Raw genomic sequence first — 20,811 nt, forward strand, 5'->3', positions numbered from 1 at the left:
TACCCTTTGTCCTCTGCTGTTCTCCTAATGTATCTCTTCTCCCCTTCTTAAAGAACTATCTGTTTCTCTCTCTATTGCTTCCATTGTTTTCATATATGGAAATTCCAAGCTTTTTTCTTTGTTTTTTCTTCTCCTATCCCCATCGGACTCTTATGTTCTCCCTCCAGTTTACTTCACTGTTGTAATTATTTTCTACTTTCAACCTATATTTTTTCTTTCTACGTAATATCATGGGTAATAAGGGACTCTAGAGCCAGACTGTCTCCTTTCAAATTGTGGCTCTGCAAGTTATTTAACTTCTGCATCACAGTTTCCTTGGCTGTAAAACAGGGATGATGATGATAAAACCTACTTCACAAGGGGTACTGGGAGAGCTGAATGAGTGAATATGTGGTGAACACTTGGAATAGAGATTGGCTAACAATAAATACTGAATCTTGCCTAAGACAGAAAAAGTAGGAAACCTGCAAGAAAAACAGGGCAAGTTATAGAGCATACTTAATTGCTGTGACTTTAATGAACATGTCTAACTACAGGTAATAATAAAAATTTTAGCTCTCCCGAGTTTAAAGTCAGAATTTCCTTATTTACTCTTACAGTCCCTTTAGAAAAGAAGGAGATAATCAGCAGTTTATTATCCAGGTTTAAAAGAAGAAATAAGCACAGAGGAGGGAAATGAGGTATTCAAAGTGATATAATAAAACCGTAAGGTAGTGAAAACATGAATCTAAAACAAAGTTCTCTCTATATCCACAGGCTCTCAAAGATGTCACATGGCCAATACCAAGCCTGTCTTAGAGATATAGGAACCAAACCAATTCAATATTAAAACTTTTAATCGCTGTCATAAAAAGAAAGAGAACCAATTAGATGCTCTCATGCCCTACAGAGTAGAGGTCTTTTAAAAACACATGACTTAAATTAACAAGAGAATCATTATTGTGCAAAAAGAACAGCTTACCTTGGGGAGCACAGTGATGATTTTGCGTAAAAAATTCTTTATAACCAGACTATCTGTCATCAAAGTCCTGGGCTTTACATCAGCCTATAACAAAAACATCCACCACATAAGCACAAACTCAAGAGCACAAATGAATTAAATTATGGTATTTCTTCTTATAAAAATAACTATACCTCAGAAGGCTTTTCAGACATCCAGGGGGGAAAAAAGTAATTTAGATTGGAGCTGAGAAGAGTAACCCTAGCTTAACTCTACTATCCTAATGAAGGTCAATCTGTATTAAGAATTTCAGCAGGGCTTTCCTGGAGGCTCAGTGGTAAAGAATCCACCTGCCAATGCAGAAGACATGGGTTCAATCGCTGATCCAGGAACACCCCACATGCCATGGAGCAAATAAGCCTGTGCACCATAACTACTGAGCCTGAGCTCTAGAGCCCAGGCACCGCCACTACTGAAGCTCATGTGCTTTAGAGCCTGTGCTCCGCATCAACAGAAGTCACTGCAACTAGCCCACGCACCACAACTAGAGAGTAGCCCCTGCCTGCCACTACTAGAGAAAAGCCCATGTCAGCAATGAAGACTCAGCACAGCCAAAAATAAATAAAATTTAAAAAACCAAAGAATCTCAATGGAGTCAAAGGAGCAGACATTAAAAAGAACCTATTTTCAATCCTTAATCTGTTTGTCCAAACATGTATTTTTAAGGAAAAGCTGTAAAGCAGAAGCTCAAAAGTCAAAAGGTCTGTGTTCTGTGAAAGTGAATGAAAGTGGGACTGAACCCAGGTCTGCTGCACATAGAAGATGGGTTCTTTACCAGCTCAGCCACAAGGGAAGCCCTCCATAAAAAAAAAAAAAAAAAGTTCAAAGAGGTTAAACAACCTTGCCAAGGTCTTGCTGATCTGGCTCCAAAGCTATAGCTTTAACTACTATCCTATACTACACCCCAGCAATCAAATTCAGGTCTCCCACACTGCAAGTGGATTCTTTACCAGCTGAGCCACAAGGGAAGCCCAAGAATACTGGAGAGGGTAGCCTGTCCCTTCTCCAGAAGATCTTCCTGACCCAGGAATTGAACTGGGGTCTCCTGCATTGCCGGCGGGTTCTTTACCAACTGAGCTATCAGGGAAGCCCTTTACATTTAATATAATGCCCCTAAAACCATAGTTAGAAGGTGTCTCCTAAAAACTAGAGAAGTTAATGAAGAGGAAGTAGAGTCAGAAATCAGTAAGTTTTTATTAGTGGCTCAGAGAATACAGAGTCATGTCCTAGGTACATATTAAAGGAGAAAAAAGATCCCAGATTTCAAATTCTCAACACAATAAAGAAAAAACATGTAAATATATAATAAATAAGAATAAACTATTATAATACTTTTTTATAGGTTCACTGAAAAAAGATCAATAACTGTACAATGAGTGGGGATGATTAGAATAACTATCATAAAAATATTTGAAAATATTAGAAAAATGGATGGGGATTATTAGAAAATCTGGAAACTAATCCAGGATTATTAACATGTGTAAGTAGCAGTAATTAAACACTAATTGTAGCATACATACCACAGTCATATCCTTATTTTTAAAATGTTTATTATAAAATGTTCAAATGCAGAAAAGCAATGGTCTCTTTAAAGCATTTTCCATAGTTAACACTTCAAAAACAACTTCTTGGAACAGTTTCAACTTCTGTAACCTTAGTGATTATAGGGTGTATCATATAAAGGGCTTAATTATATCTAGCAGTAAGGCAATCAAACAAGTGAAAGTTCCTTGAAAAGCTATCAGGGAGGGTCTTCAATTAATAATGATGGGAACTATCTTTACTGAACACCTGCTACATGCCAAGCCGTTTACATACAAGTAGAAGGTATTCCCATTTTATGGGTGAGGATAATGAGACTAAAATAAGCTAATTAATTTGTCCAAGGTCACACATAACTAATTAACTGGCAGAATTGGGATTCAAACCTAGATCTGAGTAACTCCAAAGCCCACCTTTTACTATACAATGCTACCTCTCCAAGAAAGCTCATTTTTTGTACATATAGCTATCTGAATCAGATTATGTAATCTATCATTATCTCTTATGGAACCTTATGGGCAATGCTTACATATGGTTACTCAATATGTGTATGTATTTATTCATTGATAAAACACTTAATGTTGTTTATTATGTGCCTAGGTTTACAGAGATAAGTAAAACCATCTCTAAATTTGAAGAGGTTACACTTAAGAAGAAAAGAAATATGAAATAATTTATATGATAATGTGAAGAAGCTTTATGATTTAAACATATAACAGAAGCTAAAGAAATACACAGGAATGACTGGCACCTAATCCAGACTGAAAATATAAAGTGAAATAATGTCAGGTCAGCAGAGGATAGTTAACACAAAACAAATAGCTCCTTTTAAGACCTACTCATAAATATATTGAGAGAAAGAGAGATGGGGGGAGGGAGGAAGAGACACTACACAGTCTTTTACAGCCAGTACCCCAGGCCTAATGTACCTTCAGAAACAGTGAACTTGTATGTTGTCAGGAAAAAACTATGCTGCCAGTCCTGGGCAGCAGAAATTACCACTGAATCATGTTTCAGTCTTTACCTTTAAATACAAGTCTAATCATATGATAGATTATGGGAGGTATTTTATATTTTTAAATATAAACTTATGCAGTTATGCTTCAGCAATACATGAACCGTGAACTTCCAGATGTTCAAGCTGGTTTTAGAAAAGGCAGAGGAACCAGAGATCAAATTACCAACATCCGCTGGATCATCGAAAAAGCAAGAGAGTTCCAGAAAAACACCTATTTCTGCTTTATTGACTATGCCAAAGCCTTTGACTATGTGGATCACAATAAGCTGTGGAAAATTACGAAAGAGATGGGAATACCAGACCACCTGACCCGCCTCTTGAGAAACCTGTATGCAGGTCAGGAAGCAATAGTTAGAACTAGACATGGAACAACAGACTGGTTCCAAATAGGAAAAGGAGTACGTCAAGCCTGTATATTGTTACCCTGCTTATTTAACTTATATGCAGAGTACATCATGAGAAATGCTGGGCTGGAGGAAGCACAAGCTGGAATCAAGATTGCCGGGAGAAATATCAATAACCTCAGATATGTAGATGACACCACCTTTATGGCAGAAAGTGAAGAGGAACTAAAAAGCCTCTTGATAAAAGTGAAAGAGGAGAGTGAAAAAGTTGGCTTAAAGCTCAATGTTCAGAAAACTAAGATCATGGCATCTGGTCCCATCACTTCATGGCAAATAGACGGGGAAACAGTGGAAATAGTGAGAGACTTGATTTTTGGGGGCTCCAAAGTCACTGCAGATGGTGATTGCAGCCATGAAATTAAAAGACGCTTACTCCTTGGAAGGAAAGTTATGACCAACCTAGACAGCATATTAAAAAGCAGAGACATTACTTTGCCAAAAAAGGTCCATCTAGTCAAGGCTATGGTTTTCCCAGTAGTCATGTATGGATGTGAGAATTGGACTGTGAAGAAATCTGAGCGCTGAAGAATTGATGCTTTTGAACTGTGGTGTTGGAGATGACTCTTGAGAGTCCCTTGGACTGCAAGGAGATCCAACCAGTCCATCCTAAAGGAAATCAGTCCTGGGTGTTCACTGGAAGGACTGATGTTGAAGCTGAAACTCCAACACTTTGGCCACCTCATGCGAAGAGTTGACTCACTGGAAAAGACCCTGATGCTGGGAAGGATTGGGGGCAGGAGGAGAAGGGGACGACAGAGGATGAGATGGCTGGATGGCATCACCGACTCGATGGACATGAGTTTGGGTAAACTCCAGGAGTTGGTGATGGACAGGGAGGCCTGGCGTGCTGCGATTCATGGGGTCACAAAGAGACGGACATGACTGAGCGACTGAACTGAACTGATGCAGTTATGGCCTCTATATGACTTTGTAAGAGAATGTCAGTGTCTCTTTCTTTGCTTAACTAGGTAAGTACCCAGATGACTGATAATAAGAGAAACACAGAGATAGATATGTTTTTATGTCTACATGTATATCTCTAGTCATTGTATCATTTACTATTATAACAAAAATGAATATAAAAATGGATAAATATGTCAAGATCTTGCAAAATCAAATTGTTTTTGGAAGGACATATTACCCAGCTTAATGGACTCCAAGGTGCAAGACTGAGCATAAACACAAAACCCAGCAACTTTTTTTTTTTGGCCACCTGGCGCCGCATGCGGGATCTCAGTTTCCAGACCAGGGATTCAATGCATGTCCCCTGCAGTGGGAGCACTGGAAGTGCAGAGTTTTAACCACTGGACCACCAGGGAAGTCCCATCAGCATTCACCAGCCTTTGCTATAAACCTTGCTACCTGACCCTTCTCCCCACTTGAAGTATACATGTATCATGAAATCTTTTCACAACCTCCCCTTTTCCTCTTCTCATTCTCTTCATTCAAGTATCTGTTTAAAAGTTTCACAGTATCAAAGACAATGAGATATAACAGAACAAATGCTTTCAGAAAATCCTTGTTCCTCTGAGGTTATACTACTCGTACCTCTCCCCACCTATCACCAACTGATTAACTGGCAGTAAGCTCAACTGTCCTCTGTACTCCAAGTCCTGTCATCATCTTGGTTGACTTCCACATCCAAGCAGATGACCAGTCTAAGTGAGAACTTAGACCCAAAATTCTCTGACCTCCTCAACTCCAATGACCTTGACCTCTGCTCATTTCCAATCACCAATTTCTGCTCATTTCCAATCACCAATTTCCACAGCCACAGACTGGAGGTATACCATTCTGGAAACCTTAAACTGAAATGTCCCACTCTTATGTGAAAAGATATGAACCCAGACATGCACCTTGATTAAGTCAAATTATCTGTGCTCTCAATGTACACTTTGACTTTCTTGAGAGAAACACTGCTTCTGCAATAGGGAAAAAAGAAAGAAATTTTATCATTCTGATGATAATTTTTTATTCTTTCATCTATGAACTCCTTATACCCAGAAAAATCTCTATTACACTATATTGTAATTATTTGTTTATTTATCTGTCATTTCCTTTATATTCGTAGATTGCAAGTTCCTTGGGATCAAGTAACATCTTGGGACTCTTTCTAGGACAGTGAAGCTATCGTGAACAAACACAGGTTTCTGACAGAATGAATAAATATTGAAAGAGCACTGATCAACATGAGTAAGACTTTGATTCAGATTCTGTCACCTAACTATGGAATGACCTTGGGAAAGTCAGTCAAATTCTCTGAAATTCTTGTCCTATCCACTTCATAGAGTTGTCAGGAGGCTTAAATAATACACGTTAAGTATAAGAATTATCACTTTTTGTTCAGACTGAGTAAAACACATGATTTCCTTTTCTAGCATTGTTTTCCTTGGTTCACTGGAATCACGTGGCTTGCTTGTGTTTTTGCTACTTGACAACAATAGTTTTATCACTGTTGTTGTTGTTCTTCTTCAGTCGCTAAGTCCTCTCCAACTCTTTGCAACCCCATGGACTGCATCATGCCAGGCTCGCTCCTCTGTCCTCCACTATCTCCCAGAATTTGGTCAGATTCAAGAAATGCAATAAGGCAAAGTGGTTTTCTGAGGCGGCCTTACAAATAGCTGAGAAAAGAAGAGAATTGAAATACAAAGGAGAAAGGGAAAGATATACTCATCTGAATGCAGAGTTCCAAAGAATAGCAAGGAGAGATAAAAAGCCTTCTTAAGTGAACAATGCAAAGAAATAGAGGAAAACAATAGAATGAGAAAGACTAGAGATCTCTTCATGAAAATTAGAGATACCAAGGGAACATTTCATGCAAATGTGGACACAAAAAAGGATAGTAACATTAAGGTCCTAACAGAAGCAGAAGATATTAAGAAGAGGTGGCAAGAAAACACAGAAGAACGGTACAAAAAAGGTCTTACTGACCTGGATGACTACGATGGTGTGGTCATTCACCTGCAGTGTGAGGTCAAGCAGGCCTTAGGAAGCATTACTACAAACAAAGCTAGTGGAGGTGATGGAATTCCAGCTGAGCTATTTCAAATCCTAAAAGATAACACTGTTAAAGTGCTGCACTCAATATGCAAGTTCGGAAAACTAAGCAATGGGCACTGGACTGAAAGGTCAGCTTTCATTCCACTCCCAAAGAAGGACAATGCCAAAGAATGTTCAAGTGAAAGTGAAAGTCCCTGACTCTTTGTGACGCCATGGACTATACAGTCCATGGAATTCTCCAGGCCAGAATACTGGAGTGGTAGCCTTTACCTTCTCCAGGGGATCGTCCCAACCCAGGGATCAAACCCAGGTCTCCCACACTGCAGGTGGATTCTTCACCAGCTGAGTCACAAGGGAAACCCAAGAATGTTCGAACTACTGTACAACTGTGCTCATTTCACATGCTAGCAAGGTAATGCTCAAAATCCTTCAAGCTAGGCTTCAACAGTACATGAACTGAGAACTTCTAGATGTACAAGCTGGATTTAGAAAAGGCAGATAAATCAGAGATCAAATTACCAACAGCCATTGGATCATGGAGAAAGCAAGGGAATTCCAGAAAAACATCTACTTCTGCTCCATTGACTATGCTAAAGACTATGCTAAATCACAACAAATTGTGGAAAATTCTTATAGAGATGGGAATACCAGACCACCTTACTTGTCTCCTGAGAAACCTGTATTTGGGTCAAGAAGCAACAGTTTGAACCAGACATGGAACAATGGGGAATGGAGTACATCAAGACTGTATATTGTCACCTTGCTTATTTAACTTACATGCAGAGTACATCACGTAAAATGTGGGGCTGGATGAATTACAAGCTGGAATCAAGATTGCCAGGAGAAATACCAACAACCTCAGATATGCAGAGGACACCACCCTCATGGCAGAAAGTGAAGAGGAACTAAAGAGCCTCTTGATGAAAGTGAAAGAGTAGAGTAGGAAAGGTGGTTTAAAACTCAACATTCAGAAAACTAAGATCATGGCGTCTGGTCCCATCACTTCATGGCAAATAGATGGGGAAACAACGGAAACAGTGATAGACTTTATTTTCTTGGGCTCCAAAATCACTGCAGATGGTGACTGCAGCCCTGAAATTAAAAGAAATTAAAAGCTCCTTGGAAGAAGAGCTATGACAAATCTAGACAGTGTACTAAAAAGCAGAGACATCACTTTGCCAACAAATGTCCATATAGGCAAAGCAATGGTTTTTCCAATAGTCATGTATGGATGTGAGAGTTGGACCATTAAAAAGGCTGAGCTGATGCTTCTGAACTGTAGTGCTGGAGAAGACTCTTGAGAGTCCCTTGGACAGCAAGGAGATCAAGCCAGTCAATCCTAAAGGAAATCAAGCCTGAATATGCATTGGAAGGACTGATGCTGAAGCTCCAATACTTTGGCCACCTGATGGGAAGAACTGACTCACTGAAAAAGACCTTGATGCTGGGAAAGACTGACAGCAGGAGAAGAAGGGGGCGACAGAGGATGAGATGGTTGGTTGGCATCACTGACTCAATGGACATGAGTCTGAGCAAACTCCAGGAAGTAGTGAAGGAAAAAGAAGCCTGGAATGCTGCAGTTCATGAGGTTGCAAAGAGTTGGACATGACTAAGGGACTGGACAACAACATGTCCACTGACTCAGTGATTGACTGAGTCAGTCAATCATCTCATCCTCTGCTGCCCCCTTCTCCTTTTGCCTCTGTTTGACTAACCATTAACTGCTCCAAATTGTTTACCCTTCATTCCCCTAAACAAGATATGGCACAGCCAGGGATATCTATTGTCCTGATACCATGTTCATTTCCTTTTAGAAGAAGGATATAATTGTTCCAACATGGAGAAGGGCCTCCCAAGTGCTTTTGGGGAGAATGTTTAACATATTCTTTGTCTCCACCAGTTCAAAGAAAGGAAAGATCAGAGAATTGATAATGGGAATGGAGGACTCAATTGTCACTCTCACAAATCTGGGCTACAAATAAATCAAGAAAAATCTTTAAACCAACCTAATAAAAATGTATTTAAATAGGATCTGCACTGGGCATCCATTCTTGCTTTCTTCTTCAGGAGATCCAAAATCAAATAATGGTTTATTTCAGTGGTTCTCAAATTTACCTGCACATTAGGAATTATCTGGGATTCTAGAAATATTCCAAAGCCCAGGCCACACCTCTTATGGACTGGATTGTGTTCCCCAAAATTCATCTATTGCAGCTTAGCCACCGTTTTGACTTATTTGCAGACAGGGCCTTAGGGATGTCATAAGGTTAAATGAGGTCATAAATGTGGGCCTCTAATCTTATAGGACTGTCCTTGTAACAAGAGGAAGAGACATTAGAAAGCTCTCTCTCCACATATGTACAGCGGAAACATCATATGAGCAAGTGGTGACAAGATACCTTGAACTTGGACTTTTAACTTCATGAAGAAGCATGAGAAAATAAGTTCCGTTGTTTAAGCCACCCAACACATGGTATTTTTTTTTTTTATGGCAGCCCAAGCAGACTAATCCAATACCCAAGACCAATTAAATCACAACCTCTTAAGAGTAGGACACAAACATCACTATTTTCAAAGCTTCCAAGTGATTTAAAATCTCTTCAGGGAAGTCTGGGAACCAATGCCTTATTTCAACTTTGTTCTATAAAGGACCTAAGCTTTTCTTTCCTCTTATTACATTTGTAGAAAAATAAGAATCAAAACACCATTAATTTATAGAACCAAAGCAAAACTTGCCTCAAAAATCATCTGGAAGGGTCTTAGCCCTGATGTGTCTTGAGAATGGCTGGCCTCCTCTGAAGTCCAATTCAGGTTTGCAAAGAATCCAGGCAGTACAGATTGCATATCTGTGTGAGAAGAAATGGCAACAACAGAGAACAAGCAGTTTGGATAAGCACCAGTTTCTGGAGTTGTCCATTAAACTGATGAGCCAAGAAGGCTTTTCCCTGATGAAAAGATTATCTGCAGAATTTTAAATACAACTGGAAATGGCTATGAATCAGCAAACTGATTGAACATTTAGAATTACTTTATGGGGTTAAGACATTTAATCTCATGTTTTCAATTTTACACAAATTGAAAATACACTAAATTAATTTGTATTTTCAGTTCATTTTAACTAGGTCATATCCAATGCCAGAAATCTTCTGAGCTGCTAGTTCTAACTGATATTCTTATGCTTTTTAATAAATCAACTCATTGTTTAATAATACAAATCCAGTAAGTGAGCTAACTTGGAACTTAAAGCAGAAAAATTCAAGAATGAACTTCTCAGGCATTTACCTAATACTGTTTGGTCTGTCCTTTAAGAGGTAGTCTTTAATAAAGAAAAGCAAACTCTTGCTAATTTAATTGTCAGTTAACTACTTGGTATATTTATATACATCAATTTAGAACTCTTTACACAAAGCATCAGTGTGTCCTGGATCATCATAAACAAACAGAACCTCAAAGTATGCACCATCTTTCCTACTTTTTGTACTCTGGCAGTAATATTATAAAGGGAAAAAACCCAAATTTCTCATTTTATAAAATGCCATCCCTTAGTTCCCCTCTACAATAGTGTTAAATGGAAAACTAAATATGAATAAAGATATATCAGTCTCTACAAGTTCTACCTTATAAACGAGGCTGACAATGTTGATACTACACAAGAATTCAACTTTTAAATTTTAATAATAAAATATATCCTATAATAATGGCACAACTTTTTTCTAAAGCATTCAGACTATGTATCTAATAAAGTTTTAACCATCTCAGAAAGGATGAACTTTAACAAGATCAAGTTCTAGCTACCAATCTTAATGGGTACTATTTTTCTTGCCATTAGTTTGTTTCTCAAGCACAATTCAGTCACAAAGCCCAAGATAATACGGCAGCAAGGTTACGCTGCACTGAAGTTTAATGAAGTTGGCACTAAACCAGGATGAGTTGCATCAGTCCTTGGTTTTACCACTGATTGACTTTCTGACCTAGGGCAATGCCCTTTTTTTTTTTCTGTGATTCAATTACCTTTCTGTGAAATAAGAAAAAATTGTTACTGAATCCTATAAAGTAGTAATACAATGCAGAATGGAAAAATGTAGATACATGAGAAAAAGTTTTGTCAATAAATTGGAATTCTCTAGAAATCTTAACAATTTCCTTAAAGAATGAGTAGTTATTTTGGGGGGAATCAATTTTAATTAATCAAACCAGCCAATCCTCTAGGTTAACCACACCAGTCAATCCTCAAGGAAATCAGTCCTGAATTTGCATGGCTGCAGTCACCATCTGCAGTGATTTTGGAGCCCGCAGTGATTTTGGAGCCCAAGAAAATAAAATCTGTCACTGTTTCCATTGTTTCCCCATCTACTTGCCATGAAGTGATGGGACTGGATGCCATGATCTTAGTTTTTTGAATGCCGAGTTTTAAGCCAGACTTTCACTCTCCTCTTTCATCTTCATCAAGAGGCTCTTTAGTTCCTCTTCACTTTCTGCCATTAGGGTGGTGTCCTCTGCATATCTGAGGTTGCTGGTATTTCTCCTGGCAATCTTGATTCCAGCTTGTGATTCATCCAGCCTGGTATTTCACATGATGTACTCTGCATATAAGTTAAATAAGCAGGGTGACAATATACAGCCTTGACATACTCTTTTCCCAATTTGAACCAGCCCGTTGTTCCATGTCTGCTTCTAACTGTTGCTTCTTGACCCAAATACAGGTTTCTCAGGAGACAAGTAAGGTGGTCTGGTATTCTCATCTCTTTAAGAATTTTCAGTTTGTTGTGGTCCACACAGTCAAAGGCTTTAGCATAGTCAATGGAGCAGAAGTAGATGTTTTTCTGGAATTCTCTTGCTTTCTCCATGATCCAACGGATGTTGGCAATTTGATCTCTGGTTCTTCTGCCTTTTCTAAATCCAGCTTGAACATCTGGAAGTTCTCAGTTCACATACTACTAAAGCCTGGTTTGGAGAATTTTGAGCATTACTTTGTTAGCATGTGAAATGAGCACAATAGTATGGTAGTTTGAACATTCTTCGGCATTGTCCTTCTTTGGAAGTGAAATGAAAACTGACCTTTTCCAGTCCCGTGGCCACTGCTGAGTTTTCCAAACTCACTGGTATATTGAGTGCAGCACTTTAAGAGCATCATCTTTTAGGATTTGAAATAGCTCAGCTGGAATTCCATCACCTTCACTAACTTTGTAGTAATGCTTCCCTAAGGCCTATTTGACTTCATGCTCCAAGATGTCTGGCTCTAGGTGAGTGATCACATCATTGTGGTTATCTGGGTCATTAACATCTTTTTTCTATAGTTCTTCTTTGTATCCTTGCCACCTCTTCTTGATCTCTTCTGTTTCTATTAGGTCCATACCGTTTCTGTCCTTAATTGTGCCCATCTTTGCATGAAATGTTCCCTTGGTATCTTTAATTTTCTTGAAGAAATCTCTGTCTTTCCTCTATTTCTCTGCATTGTTCACTTAGGAAAGCTTTCTTATCTCTCCTTGCTATTGTTTGGAATGCTGCATTCAGATGGGTGTATCTTTCCTTTTCTCTTTGCCTTTAGTTTCTCTTCTTTTCTCAGCTATTTGTAAGGCCTCCTCAGACAACCATTTTGCCTTGTTGTATTTCTTTTTCTTGGGGATGGTTTTGCATCATTGCCTCCTGTGTAATGTTACAAACCTCCATACATAGTTCTTCAGGCACTCTGTCTATCAGATCTAATCCCTTGAATCTATTTGTCACTTCCACTATATAATCATAAGGGATTTGATTTAGGTCATACCTGAATGGCCTAGTGGTTTTCCCTACTTTTTTCAATTTATGTCTGAATTTTGCAATAAAGACTTCATGATCTGAGCCACAGTCAGCTCCCGGTCTTGTTTTTGCTGACCATATAGAGCCTCTCCATTGTTGGCTACAAAGAATAGAATCAATCTGGTTTTGGTACTGACCATCTGGTGATATCCATGTGTAGCGTCGTCTCTTGTGTTGTTGGAAGAGGGTGTTTGGTATGACCAGTGTATTCTCTTTGCAAAACTCTGTTAGCCTTTGCCCTGCTTCATTTTGTATTCCAAGGTTTACATTTGTACTTCATTTTGTACTCTATTTTGTATTCTTCCCCGACCTTCAGAAATGAAAAAGAGAGTCCACAGTGGTAAATTAGGACAAGAGATGTCTCATGTTTGGGGGGCATGGACTGGATAAAAAACAGGGGCCCGATATTGCAACACCAACAGGTTTAAAAGCAAGAGCCACAGAGGCCACAGATAGAACAAAACATGAACAAAAGCCAAAGATTTGGTACCTGTCTACCTGAGGGTTGGTTACAAGTCAAGTGATGCTAGCAGTAGCATCAGTGATGCAAGATAAGGGACTTAGAGCCATGGAATGTAAGTGCAGATGAGACTCAGAACAGTATTTTCTATTAAGATACAAGAGCTTTTTTATCTTGCCACTTAAGAAAAGTTTTAGTCCAAGATATATGCCCTGCCGATAAGGGCTCGGCAATCCAGAGAATCTCCTACTGGAAGGCTGCAATGTAGGAAGTGTTCAGGACAAAGAGATCATGGACAATCAGCTCTTAACTAAAAATTACCAACCAACAAAGACCAGTAACATGAAAAATATGACACATATAAACCAACAGAGTGTATACCAGAAGAAAGAGAATTAATAAAACAACCTGAAAGGAACTTTAAAATAAGTGCTCTAGGACTTGCCTGGTTGTATAGTGGATAGGAATTTGTCTACCATTTCGGGGGACATAGGTTTGATCCCTTGTCCAAGAAGATTCCACTTGCCACAGAGCAAGTAAGCCCATGAGCCACAACAACTGAGTCCTCGTGCCCTAGAGTCCACGACTTTTTGTTAAAAGTAGCCCTCAAATGGGATGATTTGAGAGAACAGCACTGAAACATGTATATTATCACATGTGAAATATATCACCAGTCCAGGTTCGATGCATGAGACAGGGTGCTCAGGATTGGTGCACTGGGATGACCCAGAGGGATGGGATGGGGAGGGAGGTGGGAGGGGGGTTCAGGGTGGGGAACACATGTACACCCATGGCTGATTGATGTGAATGTTTGGCAAAAAAAATCACAATATTGTAAAGTAATTAGCCTCCAATTAAAATTTTAAAAAAAAGTAGCCCTTGCTCACCACAATTAGAGAAAGTCCATGTGCAGCAACAAAGACCCAGCATGCCAAAAATAAATAAACAATTTTTTTTAAATAGCTGCTCTATATTTTATATCCTCAAATATAAAAAGACATCATGAAATAAGAATATACTGCCATTGATTAAACAGAAAACAATGGCAAAAAACTCTATTAGAAATCTTGGAAATTAAAGATAGTATTTGAAATGAAAGCCCTATGGATGGCAGATACTCTAAAAGAGCATATTTAAAAGGTAGTAGTTGAAAGTTCATAGAAGCATGACTCATAATAGGAAAAAGTGGAAACAACCCAAATGTCCAACAAATGATGACCAGATGAACAAAACATGGATTATTCAGCCATAGGAAGAAATGAAGTACTGTTACATGCTACATACTGACATGAATGAATCCTGAAAACATTATGCTTTGTTAAGCCAGACACAAAAGGCCGCATATCATATTATTTTGTTTATATGAAATATCTAGAATAGGCAAATCCATAAAGACAGAAAGTAGATTAGTATTTGCCAAAGGACAGGGGGTAGGGGTAAGAGGAATAACTGCTAATGGGTACAGGATTTCTTTTGGGGATGATGAAAATATAATGTTATGAATAGCAATGATAGTTGTACAACTTTGTGAATATACTTAAAACCTCTGAATTGTACATTTTAAATGGTATATTTTATGACATGTGAATTATGTATCAATTAAAAGAAGGAAAAGATAAAAGACATTAAGAATAGATTTTTAAAAGACAAAAACACTAAAAAAATTAAAATTAAAAAAATTTCAGAATAAATAATGACTGAACCACACAGCTAAACATATCACAATGAAACCCAGAATAACAAGGATAAAGAGGAAACCCTAAAAGCTACAAAAGAGAATCAAATGAGCCAAAAGAAACATGAGTTAGACTTCTCATCAACAATGCCAGATGCCAGAGGATAACTGAGTACTATTTTCAAACATCTTAAGGAAATTAACTTTGAATCTGGACTTTTAGAGAGCCAAACTATCATTAAAGAATGAGAAACTTAAAATGTTTCTATTCCATAAGCCTTTGCTGAAAGAACTACTAAATAAACCAGCATGCCCTTTGAAAAAACGAGTTTACATTTGCACCACTTTGCTAAGATGGGGTGGACATAGAGGGGAAAGAATGACATAATCATTAACATCAAACTACCTCTTGATACAGCTGTTCAATTATTAAAGAAAAAGTAGATAGAAAAATTTCAATCTTGTGACACTGTGAACATACATCAAAATCATATATTGGGACTTCTTCCAATGATGAAATAACAGTATCAAATAAGTCCTCTCACCAAAAACTACTATAAAACTGGAGGAAATATACTAGGCACTGGACAATAAATAGCACAGGACTGTGACCCTTGAAAAAAGGGAAACTCATGAGACGAACCTCCGGATGTCTGCCTGGGGAAATTCTCCTCTTCATGGAGGACCGACCTGGAGCCCAGGCAGAGCACAGTGGTTTCATGAAGCTGAGGAGACAGGGAATAGAGTTTCGGGTTGTGAGAGTACCTGAAATCTGCAAGGCAGGGCACTGGAGAGGAGGGAGCTACACAGAATTGGGTACCAAAAGTTGATGTGGAAGCTCCCTGTGTTCTCCGTGAGCCCTTGACCAAGGGCTGGGCTATGCATGCGCAGGTGACCACAATGGGGTGTTCAGTTCCCTTCAGCCAGACATTCTGGAGTGTGAAGTGGGCCTTAGGAAGCACTACTGCAAACCAAGTTAGTGGAAGTAATGGAATTCCAGCTGGGCTGTTCCAAGTCCTAAAAGATGATGCTCTTAAAGTGCTGCACTCAATATGCCATCAAATCTGGAAAACTCAGCAGTGGCCACAGGACTGGAAAAGGTCAGTTTTCATTCCAATCCCAAATAAGGGCCATGCCAAAGAATGTTCAAAATACCATACAGTTGTGCTCATTTCACATATCAGCAAGGTTATGCTCAAAATCCTTCAAGCTAGGCTTCAGCAATATGTGAACTGAGAACCTGCAGATGTACAAGCTGGGTTTAGAAAAGGCAGAGCAACCAGAGATTAAATTGCCAACATCTGCTGGATCATGGAGAAAGCAAGGGAATTCCAGAAAAACATCTGCTTCATTGACTATGCTAAAGCCTTTGACTGTGTGGATCACAATAAACTGTGGAAAATTCTTAAAGAGATGAGAATACCAGACCACATTACCTGTCTCCTGAGAAACCTGTATTTGGGTCAAGAAGCAACAGTTAGAAGCAGACATGGAACAACAGGCTGGTTCAAATTGGGAAAAGAGTATGTCAAGGCTGTATATTGTCACCCTGCTTATTTAACTTATATGCAGAGTACATCATGTGAAATACCAGGCTGGATGAATCACAAGCTGAAATCAAGACTGCCAAGAGAACTATCACCAATGTCAATATGCATATGACACCACCCTAATGGCAGAAAGTGAAGAGGAACTAAAGAGCCTCTTGATGGAAGTGAAAGAGGAGAGTGAAAAAGGTGACTTAAAACTCAACACTCAAAAAACTAAGATCATGACATCTGGTCCCATCACTTCACGGCAAATAGATGGGGAAACGATGGAAACAGTGACAGACTTTATTTTTCTGGGCTCCAAAATCACTGAAGATGGTGACTGCAGCCATGAAATTAAAAGATGCTTGCTCCTTGGAAGAAAAGCTATGACAAACCCAGACAGGGTATTAAAAAGCAGAGACATCACTTTGCCAACAAAGGTCCGTATAGTCAAAGCTATGGTTCTTCTGGTAGTTGTGTACGGATGTGAGAGTTGGACCATAAAGAAGGTTGAGTGCCAAAGAATTGATGCTTTTGAACTGTGGTGTTAGAGAAGACTCTTGAGAGTCCCTTGCACAGCAAGGAGATCAACCAGTCAATCCTAAAGGAAATAAACCCTAAATATTCATTGGAAGGACTGATGTTGAAGCTGAAGCTCCAATACTTTGGCCACCTGATGCGAAGAGCCGACTCATTGGAAAAGTTGGGAAAGATTAAGGGTAGGAGGAGAAGGGGGCAACAGAGTATGAGATGGTTGGATGTATCACCAAATCAATGGACATCAGTTTGAGTAAATTCCAGGAGACAGTGAAGGACACGGAAGCCTGGTGTGCTGCAGTCCATGGGGTCACAAAGAATCAGACAGGACTGAGCAACTGAACAACAACAAAACCATTCTCCCTAAATTGACCTATGGAGTCAACACAATCATAATGTCAGGAGACTTTTTGTAGATATTAGCAAATTGGTTAAAAAAATTTACATGAACCAATAAGCAGTTATAGCAAGCTTGAAGGGTACAAGGTTAATACACAGAAGTCAACTGGTTTCCTGTATGCAAGCAATGAACAAGTGGAATTTTAAATGAGAAACACATTACCATTTACATTAGCACTGTAAAAACCACAATATTAATACTTAGATATAAGGCGAAAAAAAAACAACAACCCAAAACCTATGTGTAAAAGCTGTATGAGGAAAACTATAAAGCTCTGATGAAAGAGAGCAGAACTGAATGGAGAGATGTTCCATGTCATGGATAGAAAGATTAAATAAATGTTGTCAAGATGTCAGTCCTTCCCAACTTGATCGTTAGATCCAATACAATCCAAATAAAAATTCAAGCAAGTTATTTTGTGAATATCAACAAGCTGACTCTGAAGTTTATGTGGAGCAGCCAATTCCATATTAAAGGAGAAGAGCAAAGTCAGAAGACTGACACTACTTGACGTCAAGACTTATAAATCTACAGGAATCAGGACAGTGTGCTGTTGGTGAAAAAATAGAGAAATAGATCTATGGAACAGAATAACATGCTAGCTACAACATCAAAGAAATAATTGATAAACTGGGCCTCATTAAAATTAAAAAGTTCTGCTCTGTGGAAGACAATCTCAAGGCTAGCCAGAGTGCAAATATTTGAAAAAGACGTATCTGATAAAGGACTTATCTAAACTATACAAAGAGCTCTTAAAATTCAACAATAAGAAAACACCCCAGTTTTTAAAAAATGAATAGAAGACTTGAACAGGCACCTCACCAAAGAAGATATACAGAGGGCAAGTAAGCACATGAAAAAATGCTTCACATTATTATGTCATTAGAGACACACAAGTTAAAACAAGTACCACTGCACATCTATCAGAATGACCAAAACCCATTGATGACATTGACAACAAATGCTGACAAAGATGTGGAGCAATAGGAACTCTCATTGATTGCTGCAACCACTATGGAAAACAATTTTGCATTTTTATATGAAAATAAACATATTCTTACCATATGATCTAATAATCATGCTTCTTGGTACTTATCCAAATGAATTAAAAACTTAAGTCCAAAAATGGAAATATAGGCTTATAAGAATTCTTTGTATTTCCCCTCAATTTTTTTTGTATTTCCCCTCAATTTTTGTATTTCCCCTCAATTTTTGTATTTCCCCTCAATTTTTGTATTTCCCCTCAATTTTTGTATTTCCCCTCAATTTTTGTATTTCCCCTCAATTTTCCCCTCAAACCACTTTAGAAAATAATGGTTATTTTCTTAAAAATAGGAAAATATATGGAAATGAGAAGGAGTCAGAAATAGGTTCACACTTATATGGTCATTTGTTTTTTAAAAATAAAAGCAAGAAAACAATCCAATGAGGAAAAGAAAATCTGCAAAAAATGTTCCTAGAATGACCAGATGTCTATAAAGGAAGAAAATGAACCTTGACATCTCCTATGGATCCCACACAAAAATTAAGAGATGGAAGATAGACCTAAAAATAAAAGCTGGGAAGATTCTTGAAGAAAACAAAGGAGAGTATCCTTTAACCTAAGAGCAGGCAAAGATCTTAGGGCATAGAAATAAGTAACTATAAAAGAAAAAATTTTATAAACTTCATCAAAATTAAAAAAAACAAACTTTTGCTCATCAAAAGACTGTTAAGAAATGAGTAACTTGGCCATAGTTGTTAAGAAAATACTTGCAAAGCACGTCAGGCAACAGGATTTCATCCTTAATATAAAAACAGCTTCTAAGCTTAATAATAAAAAACATCCTGATTTAGAAAAAAGACAAGGAGGACCAAACACTACACACCTATTAGGATGGTGATGATGATGATGATGGGAGGAGGATGGGAAGTGGGTGCAATAAGTGAAGGGGATTAAGAAATACAAGCCATACTTATAAGTCAAGTCACAGGAATGTAATGCACAGCATAAGAAATATAGTTAATAATATTGTAATAACTTTGTATGGTAACAGAATGTTAGTAGACTTATTGTGATCAATTTGTAATGTATATAAATTCAAATCACTATGTTGTATGCCTGAAACTAATAACTGTATGTCAACTATCCTTCAATGAAATAATAATGAAAATAGCAAAGGTTGAGAAGTATGTGGTGAAACTGGAACCTTTGACCATTGTTAATGGGAATGTAAAATAATGGAAAAAAGTTTGAGAGTTCCTCAAAAAAGCTAAACATAGAATTGCCATACAACAATTTCACTTCTATGGATATGCCTAAAGGAGTTGAAAGCTGAGATTTAAAATAGATACTTGTACACCGATTTTCATTGCAGCATTATTCACAATAATCCAACAGTGGAAGCAACCCAGTGTCCATCAACTTATGAATAAATAAGCAAACTGTGATATGCCTGTTCAGCTGCTTCAGTCATGTCTGACTCTTTGCTACCCCATGGACTGACTGTAGCCCACCAGGCTCCTGTTCATGGGGTTTGCCCAGCAAGAATACTGGATTGAGATGCCGTGCCCTCCTCCAGGGGATAGTTCTGACCCAGGAATCAAACTTGCATCTCCTGCATTGTAGGTGGACTCTTTATTGATGAGCCACCAAGGAAGCCCATAATATATATGTAAATATTATTCAGCTATGAAAGGAATGAAGTTCTGATATGTGTTATAATGTGGATCAACCTTGAAAACATTATGCTAAGTGAAATATGCCATATAAAGGACAAATATTATATGATTCTACAAATATGAACTATCTAGACTAGGCAAGTTCATAGCAACAGGAAGTGGATTGGAGGTTACCAGAGAATGGTTGCAGAGTTTCCGTTTGGAATGATAGAGAGTTTTAGAAATAATGGTGTTGGTTGTACAACCTTCTGAGTATAATTAGTGACACTGAATTGTATATTTTAAGATAGTTAAAGTGGCAAATTTCATGTCAGATGTGTATTTTACCACAACTTAAAAACTAATAATATACCCCCAAACTACTGAATTGTGTATTTTAAATGAATAAATTGTATGATACGTGAATTGGATTTCAATAAAGCTATTTTTTTCTTAGTGGGCCAAAGACTTGAATAGATACTTCACAAAAGTAGGTATCTGAGTGGCCACTAAGCACATGAAGAAGTGCTTAACATCATCAGTCACCAGAGAATGTAAACTAAATTCACAAGCCACCAGAATAGCTAAAATTAAAAACACCAGATGTTAGTTACCAAAGATACAGAACAATCAGAACTCCGATATAATGCTGGTGGGAGTGTAAAATGGTACAACCACTTTGGAAAACTGAGTTTCTTATGAAACTGTCATGAGAAACCCATGACATAGGTCATACCTATGCCAGGACCCATCAATTTCATTTCTAGGTATTTACCCAAGAGAAATGAAAGTATGTGTCTAAAA

At 38.1% G+C, this 20,811-nt stretch overlaps 1 protein-coding gene across 50 annotated transcripts in view; it reads right to left on the reverse strand.

Moving 5' to 3' along the window:
- TOP6BL (TOP6B like initiator of meiotic double strand breaks) overlaps positions 1-20,811 on the reverse strand; it is a 104,123-nt gene that overhangs the window by 38,249 nt on the left and 45,063 nt on the right. For 43 of the 50 annotated variants that reach the window (XR_014066219.1, XR_014066216.1, XR_014066218.1 and 40 more), the window contains 2 exons: positions 9,701-9,810; positions 962-1,045 (listed from right to left, as the gene is read on the reverse strand). Coding sequence is in view for 46 of the 50 variants with exons in the window: in XM_081532031.1 (XP_081388157.1) it covers positions 962-1,045; positions 9,701-9,810 (194 nt within the window). In the remaining 4 variants the exon portion in view is untranslated. Of the gene's footprint in view, positions 1-961; positions 1,046-6,895; positions 7,125-9,700; positions 9,811-20,811 lie in introns of those variants that run through there. The other 7 variants (XM_081532048.1, XM_081532050.1, XM_081532049.1 and 4 more) reach the window with 3 other exon arrangements.

The sequence above is a fragment of the Giraffa tippelskirchi genome, chromosome 10 (assembly GCF_054371585.1).
Source record: "Giraffa tippelskirchi isolate mGirTip1 chromosome 10, T2T-mGirTip1v1.2.pri, whole genome shotgun sequence".
NCBI lineage: Eukaryota > Metazoa > Chordata > Mammalia > Artiodactyla > Giraffidae > Giraffa > Giraffa tippelskirchi.